The sequence below is a fragment of the Balaenoptera ricei genome, chromosome 15 (genome assembly GCF_028023285.1).
Source record: "Balaenoptera ricei isolate mBalRic1 chromosome 15, mBalRic1.hap2, whole genome shotgun sequence".
NCBI classification, from domain to species: Eukaryota; Metazoa; Chordata; class Mammalia; order Artiodactyla; family Balaenopteridae; genus Balaenoptera; species Balaenoptera ricei.
Window position 1 is genome coordinate 14266860 of NC_082653.1, and position 19166 is coordinate 14286025.

Genomic DNA, 19166 nt, shown 5'->3' on the forward strand with positions numbered 1-19166 from the left:
TTAAGGATGTGTTTGTTGCACAAAATTGACAAATTTACAAATAATAATAAACACTTTATTGTAAATACTCTTTATTGTAAATGCCATCTAGCCAATTAATTCTCACAGAAATATTTTTGTTGATTTTTCTGCCAACCTCTTGATTCCAAAGCCAACTGTCACTGCAATTTAGCCATGATTTAACAAAATTAGACCACGAAGAAATGCTCGACAACAATACGACTCAGCAAAGAAGTTGCTGATGTCACTGAAGCATGAATGCAGTTCTGACATGAATGCTAGTTGAAATTTTTGTTCGTGTTAATGAATAAGACGGAAGTAAAACAACAAAGACGTGTGTCCAGACTCCTTCACCAGTGACATGAGTCACCTGTTGGCTGAACTGGATAATAATCCCCTCCATTTTTTGTGCCATTCACAATGTATCGACTACAGACAGAACACACTGTTAAGTTTAATTTACATTATTAACATTGTATCCATCACATTCTTAAGACTGGGCAATCAACAAAACGACAAATCAAGCCCTGATCTGTGGTGTTCCCCAGTCCCTGTGGTGCAAATACACTCCCCGTGGATCACTGAAGACCTGGCAAGGGATGGGCAGTGCCCTTACCCCACGTTCCTCATGCGATGCAATAGGTATAAATTACCTTAAGAGCACAGATGAGAGCAAAATGTAGTAAAATAAGGAAGTGATGAGTTTTTAGTATGTATTACCTCAGTTTTAATATAATTTATTTAAGTATAAATTTAAATAATTTAATTTTTTAGCAGCTGTGTTTAACAACGAGCTTGCAAAACTCCTGAAAATTTAACAATCAGCTCTCACAAGCCAGCACAAGCCAGCTCCAACACACCACCGGATCTAAGGGAAGTATCTAGAAATGAGAGGCAAGGACTCAGGGGAGGCCAGAGTCCTGTGGGAGAGGAGCTACTTGCTCAGTCTCCATCTGACTCACCCCTTGGGTGGGGGGTGACCCTTTACAACGTCCCAAAGGTGGGGACCTGGGTATTGAGGGTGAGCAGAAATCCCATCCATCCTGACCAGCTGAATGGGACCAAATGAAGACCCTCCTGATGGGAGACAGAGGTTAAATACACCCCTGGGGGCATAGTCATCCCCATTCTGTAGATGTGGAAACTGAGGCTTAAGGGAGTTGTTACTTATCCAGGGTCACTAGCTGCCAAGAGGTGGAGGCCACACCGACAACCAGGTTTGTTAGCTCCCAGACCCATCTCCTTTCTGCAAAGTCCTCCTGCGCCATCCTGGAAACAGCTCCTGGAGCTCATGACCTGCACTATGATGGTCCTTGGATTTTAGTGCACACAACTCTGGAATTCTGTTCACCTTTCCCCTAATTAAAACCTATATCCCTGAAAGAGATGACTAGCAACTTGAGAGCAGGGCCCATGCTGAATATCTGTGGTATTGCCAGCACTTAGAATTCCAGCTCATTGGCATCAGAAGAGATCTTAAGAACCGCCTGGTTCAGAGCCCCCATTGTACATACAGGGAAAGCTGAGATCCCCAGTCAGACAGCAAGAACACCAGCAGCCTCAGGAGTAGAACTCCTACCAACCATCTGAGTTGCTGGTGAATGACAAATATTCTAGGTAAGAGAATTAGAGGGGTTGAACAAAACGAGATCTGAGAGCCAAAAAGCAGGCTTCCCCCTCCCCAGAAAGTCCCAACCAGATGGAAAAAGAGAGCAGAGAATATGGTACCCCCAGCTGGATTTAGGGGTGATTCCAGGAGAGACTTCCTGCCAGGGTGGTACCCTCGAGATTCTTTGAGAAAGCCCATGGAGCAACGAAGTCTCCATAAGATGTTCTCATCATAAGTTCATTACTGCAGAGATGCACAGAGTCAGTGGGGAAACTGAGGCAGGAAGGCAGAGCCTCAGGAACCCTCAGAGCCTGAGACTCCACCTGAAGACTTTTGAGTTCTCAGATGTTCATCCCTTTCGTCCCAGCAAAACAGACCTCTTCCGGAGCAGGGGTGCCTCTTGAAGGACCACCTAGAACTTGTGCTCTGGCACCCAGGCAAGCAGGAAGCTGAAGACTGTCTGCTGAAGCCATGGTTCCAGCATTTTCCAGATGGACTCCTCAGGAGGCCGCAGAGACCTCAATTCGGCTGTACTGGATGCCAGCCGAGCTCTGCCTGTGGCCAAAGCTCAGGGCGAACCTGGAGAGCAGAGAGTAAGTGGGGTCAGAGGGTGACAGGGCCTGGTGGCCTTCCCCGGGGGTGATGGGAGTGGACCATACATGGGATCCCCATCCCATCCCCACCCCACTCCTACCTGACCCTTCCTGCTTCCTGCCTTAATGCGCACTTCCATCTTCTGGACCACCCAGCTGCTCCCCCTGGTCTTCCTGTGTCCACCCACGCCTCCTACAGCCGGTTCTCTTCTTCACAGGACTGACCTTTCTAAGCACGAAGACCAACTCCTGTCACTCCTGCTGAGAAGTGACGTCATGCTCAGCCTCAGGTCCAAGCCCCTCTCTACAGCCGGCCTCTCCCGTGTCACCGCCCTCCCGTCCCATCTTCCCATTCCACCCCGGGCCACATGGGTCTCCTTCTTGCTCTTCAAAACCCCCAACTTGTTCCCTCGGGGCCTTTGCTCTGGCTGTTCCCTCTGCCTAGAACACTCTCTTCCAGCTCTTGGAAAAGATGGCTTTTTCTCATTGTTCAGGTCTCAGCTCAATGGCCACCTCTTCACAGAGGCCTTCATTGAGCATCCTTTCATTCATTCACTAGAGCTAGAGTCACTGCTGGCCTGTCATGGGCCAAGCACTGTTCTAGGCCCTGGGAATAGAGCAGTGAACGTAACAGGTACACACAAATGTCCTTCAATGTCATGAAGAGCTCACGCTCAACTTGTGTCATTAATGTACCCATGGTACACTTGGACCCTAGCTAAAGAAATGGAAAGCTCCACACTGCCCCCAAATCCACTGTTCACTCTCTGACAGTTAACCTGCCTTATTTTCCTCATGATATAAACCCCACTCTCATTTATCTTATTCATGCATTTGGGTGTTCTGTAATCCATCTCTCCCCTTTGCATTAAAATGTAACTTCCTCCTCAGTCCAGAGACACGGTGTCTCTTGGTCACAGGTCTGTCCCCCGAGCCTAGTACAGTGCCTGGCTCCTAGCTGGCACTTGGAAATATTTGCTGAAAGTGAATGAACGGATTCCTGAGAAACTGGGCTAAAAGATTTTTGAAAGCTCTTTTGGTGATCATATCACCCTGGGAATGGAAAGGTCTCTTCTGAACCCAAGTAACCTGATGTGAAAGGGAAAGGAACATGCTTATGGCACTCAATGGCCACTGATGGCAAGGGGGTCTGAGCCCCTCGGTTGCTAATGTCTCTCTAAAGGAGCAGAGGAAACAGACCGTTAAGCTGCAGGTCCCCATTTCCAACAAGCACATCTGCGGCATGAGGACACGAATAGAAGTAAACCCCACAGCAGTGGATGGTGGCTCCATCCAGCTTCCATTCTCTCATCTCCTTGGGGCTCTAGGTCTCCTCTGTTGATTGTGATCTTCGTAGGACTGTCAATAGAGGAGCCTTGCCCTATCCTGGCCAAGCTGGGGGTTAGGGAGGTGGGCACATAAACCAGGCTTAGCTAATCAGACTTTCTCCTGGGAATGTGGTTCTTTTAGGGAGCAACACAGCACTGAGAACAGTTGGTGCTGGAAGGAGGGTCCCATTAGTGCTTGCTTGCAAGATCTCTGGAACTTCCCGTGTCCCCATGCTCCCCACGGTTGAGTTTCTTTCTCTCTCTGTGGCCTCTGATATCAGGGGCCCCCTGAACGGTAAGGATTGGAGTGATGACTCACCCAGCCAAAGTTGGCTCCGGACCCAGCCAAAGCCCCTAACTTCCTGTCTTTTCCTGAGGCTGTAGAAGATCCAGCCTGCTTTCCCCAAGGTCTGGCCCAGGCTCCTGAGTCCCCAGGTCCAGCTTAGTGTTCCCCTGAGCTGCAATTCCCTCCTGCCTCACCCTAAAGCTGGCTTCTGCCTGCCTTTCTGCCTCCTTAGCTTCTTATTCCAGAGGAAGGGTCTGGAATCTTCTCCCAAGAAAGCCGGTATGGCAGAGATTCCAGGTGGCTCCTAGTATCTGTCCCTCCTTTATGTCTAGTAACAGCACCCTTGATGTTTAGGTGAGCACATGACACCCAGATTAGAGACCATGTTTTTCAGCCGCCCCTGCATGTGGATGTGGCTAAGTTCCGTCCAAAGGGTTGTAGGTGGAAGTGACGTGTGGATCTTTCAGGTTGTGTGTCCTCCTCTTCCCCTTCCCTCTTTCAGGGATGTGGTGGCTCCCACGGGCCATGTGGAAAAGTTTACACTGAAGAGATGGCAGAGCAACAAGAGAGAAGGAGCCTGGGGCCCTGGATGACCTCTTGAAGCACAGCTTCAACGCCAGCCCCGGACCCCCTATATTCACACTATTCCAAGCAGCCAAATCTGTCTCCTAACGAATATGGCTGGACTGCTGAGGGCCCCGCAGAAGGTGTCATGCAACAAACTGGGAGTGTGCGGCTGGCAGAGAACACTCTGGGGTGGGGTGGACCAGGTTTGAAGTTTCACATGGACTCGTTCTGCATCCCTTTGGGGGCCAGGTTGGGGCTTGGCAGGAAGCTGCAGGGAAGCAAGTTCCAACTCACCATTAGAATGATTTACCGTTTTAATTTGTTAGGGCCTCCCAGGAATAGAATGGGCAGTCAGACGCTGGTGACTCCCTTTACGACAAGAGGCAACCTGGGGCTTAGGATTATGGTGGTTTCAGGTCCCTTCTGACACCCCCCAGTATTCTTTATTTCAATAGCCCAAAGTCCCTGATGCTAAGATTTTGAACTCCTGTCTAGGACCTACAGACCTTATGTGATCTAGCTCCTGCCCACTTGGCCAATCTGATCTTCTCTCCTCCTCCCCTCCCTCCTTGCTCCGTCTGATCCAGCCACACTGGCTTCCTCGTTGTTCCTTGCATGTGCCAGATACACTCCCAACCTCAGGGTCTTTGCACCTGCTGTTCCCTCTACCTGGAAGGCTCGCCCTGCCTCATCTTTACGTGGCTGCCTCCTTCTCATTAACTTAAATGGCACCTACGCAGGGCGTCCCTCTCTGACCACCCACTCTGATTTAGCCACAACCCTGTGCCCCTCTGTCTCCCTCTCCACCAACCAGACCCTCTCAATGTATTTTGTTCTGTTTCCTTTTCTTCCAGCTACTCACCACTAACTGAAATGCTTTTGTTGCTGCATTCATTGGCTTATTTATTTTCTGTTCCCCTCCCCTAATAGAATGGAAGTTCCGTGAGGACAAGGACTTTCTCCATCTTATTTTCAGACACATTTCCTACGGCCCAGAATACCATGTGGCATATTAACACCCACTGAATGAGTAGATTATGCTCACAGTTCTTTGTGTGTGATTCAAAAGGCCATGATTATAATATTTTGTTTCTCCGAGCTTCCATGACTCTAAGATTCTGTGGTTTTGGGATCTAACTATTCTAACCTCCTATGAGTCCATAACTGCATGATTTTTAAATTCCTATGAGCTGAGCTCAAAGTCAAATAAAACTCTGCTGTAGGAAGACACAAAACAACTCAAGGAAAAGAGTTCATGTATGAAGACAGGACAAAACTCACTGTATCCAGGCAGTAAGAACAACAGGAAGAGAAGAAAAACACTCTTTTGCAAAGGGAAAGTGTAATGACTAAAATCCTGAAGCAAAGTGCTCAGGGTTTGATGCCACTCTTCCCCCCAGGCCAGCCCTGGCCCCCTTACCGTCTCTTCTGGAATTGCTGGTCTATCTCTATCAGCGACTGGCCTTTTGTTTCAGGGACAAAAAAATAGATGAAGCCCAGGCCGAAGACAGCAGTCAGCCCGTAGAGCAGGAAGGTCCAGGACAAGCCAATGGCACCTGGGAAAAACGGAGTGGGAGTGTGGGCAGGGCACAGCCTGGGCCAACTCCTCAAACACTGAAAATCAGTTCACCCAAAGCAGATCCTCTAGATGGTAGATTTGCAGTATGACTAACACGCTGTCAGATAAAAGTACCTTAAAGCAGGAGTAGGACTGGTTGTCCCAGAGGCAGGCAAAGGGCCAGGGCCCAAATCCACAAACATCTAGGACATGGTGTCTTTATGGGAAAGCCCGCTCACCCACTCACCCACACCCGAAATACTAGCCAGAGGTGCACACTTGGCACCTGAAAATGTGCATGGAGGGAAAATGACATCCACCTCAGCAGCCAAACAGCTGTGGGGGCAGCCTTGGCAAAGCTCAGCTCCGAAAAACCATCCTCAGAAATTCCATGAATTGGTTTTTCAATGAATCAAGCATTCAGCCAATTTGGCCTGTGACTGGTTTGCGAGAGAAGGCAGAAGCCTCAGCTCCATCCAGAAGGCTGTGGAGGCAGAAGCACTAATTACGTTTCAGACACCATTCTCACCTCTAACAGCCAGGGCCACACCTCCTCCAAGCAGCCACCCTTAACCAGCTTGACCTCCACTTAATCCTTATACCAGCAGAGAGAGTGCTGGGCTGGGAGAAGGAAGACGGGGTTCTAGTCTTCTAACTGCCTGGCTAGACTTGGGAAGGACGTATTTCCCAGTCTGTGAGATGGGGATGATAGGGATATGATACAGTTCTAATAAACCCTCCCTCCCTCCTCCCCTCTCTCCTTCCCTCCCTCCCTCTTTCCCTCCCTTCCTTCCTTCCCTCCTTCCTCTCTCTGTCTCACTCATTCATCCCACATAAAAGGGATGCTTGAAGACTAAGGCACCAGGGAGAAGCTTGGACTCCCAAAGACTGTGTATGGGAGACAGGCACGGTGGCTGGGTTCTTCTACCAGCATTTCCCACAGTCCCCCAGGGCTCCTCCTTTGACGAGGAAACACTTGGGCACGGGAAATGGGAAAATAACTAAACCCTAAGAACTGTGCCTTGGGGGCCCGCAGTGAAGGAGCCCCGCCCACTTTGGCCTCGATGACCACTGGCCTTGGGTCAGGAACATCCTCAGCATCTCAGAGATCCTTCCCTGGTGTTCTGGGCCTATATCATTCCCACCTGACCCCATCACTGCCCAGACTGGGTCTGAAGGCTAGTCAGGAAGAGAAGACGTCACCCAAACTAGATCTGAGAAGACCTTCCTGCTGGCAGGTGGGCATGACCCAGTTTAAGCTGGTTTAGAACAAAATGAAAAGGTTGTGGCTCCTACATCTGCTGGTCTCAGACACATTCTCTCCAGGGCAGGGGTAGACCTTCGCCTCTTATCTGGCCTGGAGGATTTTACAGCATGTCTGAGGGTTCTGGATGTTGTCAGACACTTCCGTGGAGCCTCTGCACAAAGTTTTATTTGAAGAATAGTTCTGCTGCAAAAAAAATTTTTAACTCCTCTGCTTTAAGAGTGGAAACTTTCAGCTACAGAGAGGAGAATGGACTTGTCTCGATGGGGGCACACTCAGGTGTCCCAAATCCCCATCCCCCCACCACCAATCGGAGATGGCTTCCTGGACAGAGGAGAACTGGATGCTTCAGCTCTAACCCCCCTTCAGCCTCAACTCCCAGGCTGTCAATAAAGCCAGCCCCCCACCAGCTGATGGGGCCTGGAATGAAGTAGAAAGCTCACAGGTCATATCTTCTGTTGTCTTTGCCTCCCAGCCCTCCTTTTCCTTGTTCTAGCCCCTCAATTTTCATTTGGGGCACCCTCCCCCAACTCTCAGTCCATAAAGTTGGGTGGGGCTGTCTGTCCTCCCCTTCCCCGGGTCTCCAGAGTGGGTATATGGCCCCAGGCCTGGGCATCAGACTATTCCAGCCCTCCAGACACAGTGATTGGGTCAGGGATGGGCACGTGATCTTGCTGAGCCAATGAGAATCAGCCCCAGGACATGAGTGACAGCCACTGAGAAAGACATGCTCTCCTTCCCCGGGGCTGCCAAGATGAAGAGACCCGCTCGTGGTCATCTTTGCATGGAGGTGGGTCTGCCTGGGAATGAAGCCCACGGCACAGGAGGCAGAGCCAAGAGAGCATGAAAGCTGGCCCACAGTTTTGTTGAAGCCTCTGGATCAGTGGTGCTTGAAGTAAACTACCCTCCTCTTTTCATGATTTAAGACAAAAATATTACCTTTCGTTCACAAACTGGTTTGCACGGGGTTTTCTGTGACTTATACCTGGACGATATGGAGGCCCAGGCTCTGTCTGGAGGCAGTTGTTTCTGGATCTTGAAGGAACCGGACCAAGGAATTAGGTCAGAGGACTCACCGATGAGGTCAAGGAAGGAGAGGCTGATGAAGAGGTTGGCAGCCCAGTTGAAGCTGTTGCAGAAGGCAAAGGCTCGCCCTCGGATCTCCACGGGGTAAATCTCGCTGAGGACGAGCCAGGTCACTAGGACAGGAGAGCAGGGAGGACTCTTAGGCTGCAGCTGGGTTTGCCCAGAAAACTGAGGGGTTTCCCGGGACATCAGACTTTCAGTGTCCTGGGCAAACTGGGATGGTTGGTCACCCTATTCATTAAATTCCTTTCCAGCTAAACCCTTCTGAGTGAGCTATCCAGGAGCACATTCTGGTTTTATGAGGCCTGAAGCTTAGACAATTTGGGGCCTTTATAAGAAAGAAAATACTACAAACATAAATTAGACCTCTGCCCTCGGAAGAAGTACCTCCAGGGAAGCAAGGAGCCCTGAAATCTGAGTTCATTGTTCTCATGGTCAAGCCACCTCTAGTCCCTCTGAGACCCTGACGGATTCGGTCCCCAGGCTTCCCACTAGGAGAGGTGGAAGGCTCCAGAGTTACCTGCAAGAGAACTCCCACTTACCTGGTCCAAAGCCAAAGGAGAAGGCGCTCACAAAGAGCATCATGCAGACCAGTGCGGTCCAGTGCAGCAGGGCATGCTCAGGGGCAGGAGAAGGGGGTGCAGCGGGCGCGATGCTTAGGGCTGGCAGAGGAAGGGCAGTGGGGTCCCCAGCTCCCGGATGAGGCTTGGTTTTCTCAGAGGTTGACAAGACTGGCCGCCCTGGGTTCTGGTCGGTCATTGGCCGCAGAGGTGGAGCCAAGCCCCTGGGCAGGCCAGAGTCTCCAGGGAGGCCTGACAGCCTAGTGGCATTGGGCATGGCCAGGCAACTTGGGCCTGAGTCCATGGGCACAGCAAAGCTGACAAGGCCGATGCCGCTGACCGACAGGGCCATGAGGGCACAGCCAGCGAGTAACAGGGCCCTGCGGCCCGCTCGGTCCACCAGCCCCATGGCGGTCAGCGTGGCCGCCACCTTCACGGCGCCGAGCCCCACGGAGGCCAGCACAGCCGAGGAGGCCCCACGGAAGCCGACTGAATGGAAGATGGTGGAGGCGTAGCACAGCACGTTGGGCTGCCCTGTTAGCTGCTGGAAAAGCACCAGCCCCAGCCCCACCGTGGTCCGGCCTCGCATGTTATCCCTGGTCCTGAAGAGGTCCAGGAAGGAGTATCTTGGCCTCCCCAGGTCCAGCTTCGTGGCCTCGCCTCCCTGGAGGGGGATGAGGTCCCTGTGGGCTGCAGCATCAGCTGTACCAGGGGGGAGGGGGAGGAGGCTGAGGGACTGCAGGAGAGCAGGTGCGGTGGCCCAGCCAAACATATGCCTCCAGCCCCAGAGGGCACCGGCCAGCGCGTAGTTGAGTGCATAGGAGAGCAGGATGCCCACGGTGACGCCTGCCTCGTAGAGGGACACCAGCACTCCCCGCTGCCGTGGCCCAACCAGCTCTGACACGTAGATACAGCAGGCCATGGAGGAGAGGGAGATGGCAAAGCCAGCCACTGAGCGGCCCAGGACCAGCCAGGTCAGGGAGCTGGCCAGGCTCAGGCTCAGGCTGCCTGCCAACAGCACCAAGTTGCTCCCGAGGATGGCTTGCTTCCTGCCATAGCGGTCGATGAGGAAGCCCCCTACCAGGGAGGCAAGGAGAGCCCCCAGGAGCAGACTGCCCACCAGGAGCTCCTGTTCCGAGCAGCTTAGCCCAAAGTCAAGCTGAAGTGGCAGTAGGGCACCCGATATGACTGCCAGTTCATAGCCAAAGGTCAGGCCACCCAGCAAAGACACAGAGGCACACAGGGGCAGGAGGAGTGAGGGTCGGCCTGGAAAACAAAAGTGACAGGGACAGAGTCCAGAATGTTTCCTGCCAGAGCATCCATCCAACCTCCTCTCCCTCTGTCCACCCCTCCATCTCTCCATCTATTCACTCATCCATCCATGTATCCTTCTACTACATCCATCCATCTATTCATTTATTCATCCATCCATCCATCCATTCATCATCCATTTCTTGCTTTGTCCGTCCATCCTTCCATCTATCTAATCCACCCGTTCACCCATTTATTCACATACCCACGCATGCATGCATCCACCCATTTGTTCACTTCTTCCTTCATTCCATCCATTTCTCCATCTCTCCATCCATCCATCCATCCATCCACTTCTTCCTTCATCCATTTCTCCCTCCAACCTTCCTTCTATCCATCTACTTCACCCATCCACCCATCCACTCCTTCCTTCATCCATCCACTCCATTCATTCACCCATCTATTTACTAATCAATCTATCCACCCAGCCCTTCATCATTCACTCCTCCATCCATCTATCTACTCCCTCCACCACATTTTCATCCATTCATTGGCCCATTTATCTACCCCTTAATTCACCCAAACATCCATCCATTTTTTGATCCATCTATCCACGCATCTTTGCATTCCATCCCTTATTTACCCAGACACACACCCATCCATTCATGCATCCATCCAATCATTCCAAAATTTATCTGGCATCTACAACACACCAGGCAGTGTTCTTGGGGATTGCAATACAATGGTGTTTTCAAAGATCTGACATTCTAGTAGAAAAAGGCAAATGATAAATGAATTAATATATAATATAATTTCAGGTGGTGATGGGTGTCATTTAAAAAAAAAAAAAGGCAGAGAAGGGAACTCCCTGGCAGTCCAGTGTTTAAGACTCCACGCTCCCATTGCAGGGGGCGTGGGTTCGATCCCTGGTCAGGGAACTAGATCCCCCATACATGCCGCAACTAAGAGTTCGCCTGCCACAACTGAGGAGCCCATGTGCTGCAATTAAGACCCGTGCAACCAAATAAATAAATATTTAAAAAAATAAAAAAATAAAACTACTTTCTGTGTATTCTTGGATTAAGTAAATGAAGAAATATATTAAGAATGATGGAAGCTATGTTTTAAAAAAGTAAAATAAAATGTGGCCAATGTGATTAAGGAACTGCGTTTTTAATTTATATTTAATTTTAATTAAGTGTGAAAATAGCCGCATGTGGCCAGCAGCTACCATATTGGCAGAACAGTTAAACAGGTTGCTCTTAATTTTTAATTCACATACGTAAACAAATATTTCTGGAAGCGTCAGGAGTAATCATGTATCTGTCTCACCCATCCCCACCCTGGACCTGACAAGAAGATTCATAACATTATAGCCAGATTTATGGAGTGTTTGATCTGGCCCCAGGCACTGCTTTGAGCACTTTCAGTGTTAATAGCTCATTTAATTCTCACCACAACTTTTATGAGGTGGGCTTTTGTATTATTTATGAATGAGTAAACTGATCATCAGAGACTTGCCTAAGGTCAAGAGTAGTGAGTAGCTGTGTCTAGATTCAAAGCCAGGTGGTCTGGCTCCGCAATCCCTGCCCTTAACCACTCCATTATTATACCTTGGCATAATAAGATTTCACCCTGTTCTCTTACGTCTGCCTCGCTCCATCTATGTTAGGCAATTTTTGTGCAGGGGGGAGGAGTTTCATGGGTAGAGGAATCACCCCCCACTTTCTGCTCACCCTTCTCCCCATCACCTCTGCCCCCCAGGGAATAGCCCCCTACCACTCCCTGGCTGGCCTTGTCCTTCCTCTTCATGACCATCAGTAAATACCCTGGGGAGATTATGCTGCCCAGGTCCTGCCCCTTCTTCACCTCCCTCTGCCCCACCTCCCTCGGTTTCTGGAGTTTACTGCCAGAAGGGAAGGTTCTTCCAGGCCATGTGAGGCAATCAAGTGAAAACACAGAATTTTTCTGCCATTTCCTGGGCTCTTCTTGAGGTGAATGGGAACCCAGCCAAAGGGCTCACAGGCAAAGCTGACTGTCCACAGGTTCTGCTGGAAAATGCAGCAGTACAGGTTCAGGTCACAGTGGTAAGAGCAGAACAGCAAAAATAAAAGTGAGATCAAACTGTAATAATAAAAAGTGTCATTGATGGAGTATTTCCTCTCTGCAAAGACTTTAGGTGCCTTCTCTCAATTTATCTTCATAACAACTCTAGGTGGTACTGCTACAATTATCCCCATTTGACAGATGGGAAAACTAAGGCTCAGAGTGTTCTCACAGCTGGGAAGCAACAGGATCAGGACTCAGACGCTGACCCATCTGACTCCCAAACCCATGCACTTAAGAGCTTTGCTGGATTGACTTCGAGCAAGAAGGGCCGATCAGAGATAGGTGGGGTGTGAGAGAGAGCAGGGGCGTAGGGGGCAGATGTGGAGGGGAAATAAAGTTCTCCGGAAAATCCCAAGTCACAAAGCATGGTGAAGTGCTACTGACCCATGGAGCTGTGAAGGACAGCCTCAAATGAGTCAGGGCCGCTAGAAAGATGGGGGAAGAGGATTCTCTTCCTTAAGCTTTCCAAGGCTCCCACCACCTGCTCCATTAAGTCCTAACTCCTTAGCATGACCTCCCAGGCCCTTCATGAGCTGGTGGCCCCAGCCCAACTCCTTGGCCACCTCTCCTCCCCACCCCTGTCCCCACCTCTCCAACACACCCTGCAAACACTGGTTCCCGGCACACACCGTAGATTTTCATGCCGCTCTGCCTCTGCATGTGCTGGTCCCTCTCCTGCTCCTCCCATGTTTCCCAAATGCCCACTTATCCTCATCCCGGCTCACCTCCCCAAGGGACCTCTGGTAATACACATCTGTTATTTGGCATCAGTCTCACCGGCTCTGTGGGGAGCTGCCCTTCCCTGTCCCATCTTCAACTCTCAGTCTCCAGATCTGGGGTAGAGATGACCTCCCTACTCCACCCCCACCATCCAGCTCCAGAGGTGTGTCCATGACCCAGATCTGATCAGCCAGCAGGTTCCCCGGCCTTGGACAGTGGTGAACGTCACGTGGCTGAACCTGAGCCAGTGAGAGCCAGTCCAGTCCAGGGTGTTTGCTTACTTGGGGTACTGAGCTGGTAGTTTACCTGCCTAGAGCAGCTGGGGGCCATCTCCCCTTGGGAGGGATTCCTGACAACGCTGCCTGAGCCCCTAGATCCAACCATGCCTGAAGCCATGGACTTTTCAGTGACCAATAAATAACCCCCCATTCTTTTTTTTTTTTTTTTTTGGCTAAGCTAGTTTGAGGGAATCTGTAATTCCTGTACGTCTTCCTCAACTTTCCAAGTCATATTTTTCACTTCCAACCAACTCTGCTTTCTCCTGCATTTGCTCACACCAAGTAATTGAATAAGTGATGTGTTTACCTTATTGAACTGAGAAGGATGGGGACAGAGACTTACTGTCTCTGTGCCTCCAGGGCTCCAGCCCCACCCTGACACCCAAGATGGGCTCAATAAAGTTTCTACTGAGTGAACAAATGACTGAGTCAGGGTCCAGGGCGGTATCTCCACGTCCCATTCCAGGACTGTGTCAGATACATTTGAACTTAATATACTGCTCAAGAGCAACTGGGGGGATCCTACGATAGCCCAAGTCAGACCACATCATTCTGCGCAGAGCCCTCCAAGGCTCCCACTTCACTCTGAAAAAAAGCCAGTGTCCTGAGAGTGGCCTTCAAGGCCCTGTAGGACCTGCCTCCCTTCACTGGGCTCCAGCCACACCAGCCTCCTTCCCGTTCCTCCTCACTCCAAGCCTGTCTCAACTCAAGGCTTTTTACCAGGTGTCACCTCTGCCAGGAAAGCCCTTTCCCTCCATCTCAGAGGCCCCAATCCCCCTTCCCTCTGGTCTCTGCTCAAATGTCGCCTTCTTATGAGACCTTCCCTGGCCCTCTACTTAAAAATGCAAACTCCCATGGCACCCAGCACTTCGTATTCCCTTCTCTGCTTGTTTTTCTCCATGGTACTTTTCATCATCTGAAATAACTATATGTTTTACATATCTATTGGGCTCCCCAAGCAGAATGTCAGCCCCAAAGGAACAGAAATTGTTTGTTTGTTCTCAGTTGTCTCCTGATGCTGGGGACAGTTCCTGGCATACAGTAGGCACTCAGTAAGTACTGGTTGAGTAGACAGATGATTGAATGAATGAATGAACTCAGCACATAGGGAATCCAGAGAGAAAGGATCTTGGCTGTTGAGCATCCTGGGGTGGGGGTGGGGGGTGGTGTCCAGGGCATGGAAGTGGAGTAAATCCTGGCCTCCAAATTAGGGTGGCCTAGCCTGGATTTAGGAACCACTCTCCCTTTCTATGGATTGCCTGTCTAAATATGGTATGTGAAGCTGTCCCACACTGGAGGAAATCCCTCAGTTCTCTAAGCCTCTCGCTGTGGAAGGCAGAGCTGCCCAGGGAGAGAATCAAGGGGCAGGTGGAGTGGAAAGAACCCAGGTTTTGGGTGCCCATATCACCAGCTGCAAGTCCCAGGGCACCCTCAGTTGGTGACACTAGAGCAGCATTTCAAACAGAGTCACAATGTATTGGGTCCCTCCCCCACCAGAGACCTGCCATGTCTTCCCCTTAAAATCCAGGGAAAAACCAGGTTTGAAACTGAACCATGCAAATATATTTGGCTTCCAAATGTCCCAACAACAGGTGATACTTACAGAGCAGTCACTATAACCAAACTCACATCCTTTTCCAGAAGCCATACCTGTATCAGCTGCCTTAATCCCTACAGCAACCTTGTAACACAGGCACTGGTGCCATTCCCATTTTACAGATGAGGCAACTGAGTCACAGAGAGGTAGAGACGTTTGCCTACGGTTGTAAAGTGACAGAGCAGGTTCTGAACTCGGGCAGTCTGACTCCAGAATCCCAATGTTGGGTGTGATAAAAAAAATAAAAGCTCATGTTAACTGACCATTTACCATGGGCAAGTGGTATATGGAGTAATTAAGTTCATATTCTCACGTCATTCACATGGCTTCCCTGTGATAGGGTGTTTTATGGTGACTGTTTTGTAGATGAGGAAACCGAAGGTCAGAGAGCTTAACTACACTGTCCCAGGTCATGATGCACCCGGGGAAGTGGGAGAAGGAGGGCTGGAACGCAGGTCTTTCTGACCCCAAAATCTATACACAGGGCCACTGAGTCCCCGACCCCTAAACCAATGTCTGCCACATAGTAGGTGGATGAATATTGACCCTTTGATGCTTCCGAATCCAGAGAGAAAAACAGAAACCTTAGTCCCCTGGAGCAACAAAGAAATTCCCTACTCCCCACCCGCCCCCATCTCCCCTCTACTGAGTATCTGGAGAGTAGAGGTTTTGTCTATTTTGTGTAGGGCAGCATCCCCAGGCCTAGAACAGCGCCTGGTGGGAAGTGCTCCGCGAGTGGATGAATGAATTTGCTCCCTTCGGAGCCTCCACTTCTTCATCTGCAGAATAGGAACAATTTCACTTGCTTGCTGGATGCTGTAAGGCTTAAAGCGGTCAGGAGAGGGTCTGGCCCCGAGTAAGCGCCCAGTATCAAGCAAGGAGCCCTCTCAGGTCACTTTTTCTGGGCAGAAAGGAGCATGGAAGGAAGTGGGCCCACGTCCCTTCCCAGCCACCAGCCAAGGCCTGCTGTCCCGGCTGCCACCCGAGTGGGCTGTATCTGGTCGGGGAGCTGCAGCTCAGGGCAAAGAGTGAGCGCGCAGGGATGGGGTCGCCGGCCTTCCCTGCCCGCAGCGCCGATCGAGACTTACCCATGCTGAGCAGGACTCCGAGGCAAGCTGGGGGCTCTGGGGGCCCGGGCGCGCATCCCCCGGCCGAGTCCCCGCCTCCGCCGCCAGACAAACTTTCCGGCCCGCCTCCAGCCTCCGTCCCTCCCTCCCCGCCTGCCCGCCGGCAGCACAGCTGCCACGTCGGCCAGCCCTGGGCCCCTGTGCCTGGAGGCGGGACAGAGGTGCGCCCTGGACGTCCCCAGTCTGGCCCAGCCTGGCTGGGACCCCACCCACCGTCATCCCCACTGGGGGGAGGACCCCACAAGTTGTCTTTCCCTGTCCTCCCCGCGGGAAGGAGACTTCCCGATCACTGTGGTCCTCTAGTCTGGCCTCAGACTAGGCCACTAGTCTGGCCTCTTCAGCCAGCGTGTGTGTACACACACACACACACACACACACACACACACACTCATGCATCTACACTGACTCACACATACCCACTTCAGCCGTTCACTCTCTCACATTCATCTTCCATTCACTGGACACTTAGGTTTGGACACGTCCCACCTGCGCTCAGGCAGTGTCCTAGGCCTGGAGGATGGGCTGGGAGAACCAGACAGACAGTTAATTTTGTTCCTCTGGAGTTTACTTTCTGGTGGGGGAAGAAGAAAGATAAATAACCAAAGGAACCAGAGAAATACCAGCTAGTAGTGATAAAGGCCAAGCAGAGAATTAAGCTAGAATGCTGGGTTAGGCAAGCACAGTGGCTGCTTTAGCTGGGGGTGGGCTTGGGAGGGGGTCTCTGGGAAGGCTGCTCTGGGGAGGGGATTTCTGAGCTGAGACCTCAGGTTCCAGACAGAAGGGAGACCAAAGGCAAAGGCCCTGCAGGAAGGAGCTTGGGGAGCATAAAAACAGAAATGAAGCCATAGTGTCTGGAGCACAGGGGTTGACAGGGAAGGTGGAGGGAGATGGGGCCCGAGGCAGGGGTTGGCAAAGCCCAGACCGTTTAAGTCCTTGGGAGGCCAGGATTAGGATGGGATTTTATTCCAACTGACACAGAAATAACTGGGGAGTTCTAGCAGGTTATAGGGAGCAAGGGTGGAAACAGGGGACCACTTGGGAGGCTATTGCAAGGTGAGAGGTGAAGTTGATTTGGGCTAAGGTGATAGCAGTGGGGCTGGAGAAAAGTTGGCAGATCGCAGATAGACTTGATAAGGGCTGACAGACGGCAAGAGGAGCAGTCTGGGGTGGGAAAGGAGATGTGAAGTTCTGTTTGGGCTGTGTGATGTTTAAGATGCTCATTAGGCATCCATGTGGAAATAGATGGGCAGTTCCATATAAAAGCCTGGCGTTCTGGAAAGGAGCCAGGCTGGGGACACCCCCACTAATTCTCACCATCAGGCAAAAACATAAATGCAGGCTCAGCACTCACATGGTCAGAGGCTTATCCGGCCTCTCCCTGCGTGTTCACATGTAAACACGTTTGTTCACATGCATCAGTAGCCACATCCTCACCCAGCAGGAATCCGGTGCCACGGACACAGATAAGCATCTTGGCAAAGAAGACAGCATCGACATGATCTTCTGAGCCAAGGGACCCATGTACAATTCTGAAAATATTAATAGCTGGGGGCAGTTGGAAAATATGGCTCCAAAATTCTTTGTTCCTTCCCTTGAAATCTGGGTGTGCTTGTAACTGCTTTGGCCAGTAGGTTGCACAGAGTGGCGTCGTGTGATTTCTGAGGCTGGGTCACTGTGACACTGGACACAGACCTGGAGCTCTGAGCCTCTAAGAAGTCTGACTACTCTGAGCCTGCCATGCTGTGAGGAAGCCCAAGGCACACAGAGAGGCCATGTGTGGATCCTCCTGTGATGGTCCTAGCCTTTGAGTCTTCCCAGCACTGGCTCCAGAGCCAGCCTTCAGATGATTCTGGCTCCCAATCCGCAAATCTTTCCAGCTGAGGCCCCAGACATTGTGGAGCAGAGACAAGCCATCCCTGTTGTTCCCAGTCTGGATTTCTGACCCACAGATTCCATGAGTATAATAAAATGGTCGTTTTAAATTTGAAGTTTTGGAGTAAATTGTTATGCAGCAACGATAACCGGAAACAACAGTTTAAACTATTGAGGGATAATTGATTTAAGCACCGTATGTGTATTTACAACTGCCTAATGAGTAGGGATTATTAAAATTTACCCCCATTTTATGAGTGAGGCAAAGGGAAGTGAAGTAACTTGCTTGCATAATAAACAAATAAATAAAAACAATAGTGCTGGGACTTCCCTGGAGGTCCAGTGGTTAAGACTTTGCCTTCCAATGCAGGGGGTGAGGGTTTGATCCCTGGTAGGGGAGATAAGATCCCACATGCCTCGTGACCAAAAAACCAAAACATAAAACGAAGCAATATTGTAACAAATTCAATAAAGACTTGAAAAATGGTCCACATCAAAAAACAAAAAATCAATAGTGCTTAAGGACACACACTAGTATACAGCTGATCCGGAAGTCAAACTTATGGGGAAAACTGGGCTCTCATCCATCACACTCTACTGCCTTTCTGGCATGGAGAAGAGCCCAAGGAGGCCTCTTGGCCATTGCCATGTGACAATTCCTCTTTCACATGAGTATCTGGAATTGTCACCAGGAGACCTGGTACAGAAAAGGCTGGGCTGTTCAATTCCTGAGATAACCTATAGAAATCATATGATGAAAAAGGGCATGAAGTCGTTGATCTCTGATTTCTATGGCTTGCATTAAGTCAGGAAGATGTTTGCATGCCTGCTGTCAGGTTCTATCTCTCCTAGAGAATAGAGAATCCCTCTTCACTGGTTGCCCCAAATGAGAAAGGAAAAGTTCTAATTGGGCATTTTGGTAGGCATCTTCAAAAATGGCTTCCCTTAAAAAAAAAAAAAAAAGGCTTCCCTTGAGGGTAGGCAGGATCTAGTGACCCACTTCTAACAAATAGAATACAGAAAAAATGATGATTGTTATTCTAAAGATCAAGTTATAAAAGATGGAGATTTCCATCTTGCTCACCCTCTCCTGATCTCTTACTCACTCACTCTGATGAAGCCACCTGTGTGTTGTGAACTGCCCAATGGAGAGTCCCACCTGGCAAGAATTGAGGGTGGCCTCCAGGCAATAGCCAGGGAGGAACTAAGGCCCTCATATTAACAGTCTGTGAGGAACTAAATCCTGCCACTAATCAAATAGTCATACAAACAAACAAAAAGGCAATGCAAAAGAGGAGAGATTCACAGGGGCACCAGGAATTATCAAGGTGGTTTTTCCCTCCTATGAGAAGTCAGGGAGG

At 50.4% G+C, this 19166-nt stretch overlaps 1 protein-coding gene across 2 annotated transcripts; it reads right to left on the reverse strand.

Moving 5' to 3' along the window:
• Positions 1 to 801: 801 nt before the first annotated feature.
• On the reverse strand, positions 802 to 15935 carry SLC2A10 (solute carrier family 2 member 10). Of its 2 annotated transcripts, XM_059896784.1 has the most exons (5): positions 15895 to 15935; positions 8834 to 10117; positions 8282 to 8404; positions 5804 to 5939; positions 802 to 2188 (listed from the first exon to the last, which is right to left on the reverse strand). In XM_059896784.1, exons 1-5 carry the CDS (start codon positions 15896 to 15898, stop codon positions 2110 to 2112), a joined length of 1626 nt encoding a protein of 541 aa, XP_059752767.1. In that variant the 5' UTR covers positions 15899 to 15935; the 3' UTR covers positions 802 to 2109. The 2 variants fall into 2 exon arrangements, with proteins under 2 accessions (XP_059752767.1, XP_059752766.1); XM_059896783.1 differs by lacking the exon at positions 15895 to 15935 and having other exon boundaries at positions 8834 to 10214.
• Between the last annotated feature and the right edge of the window lie 3231 nt (positions 15936 to 19166).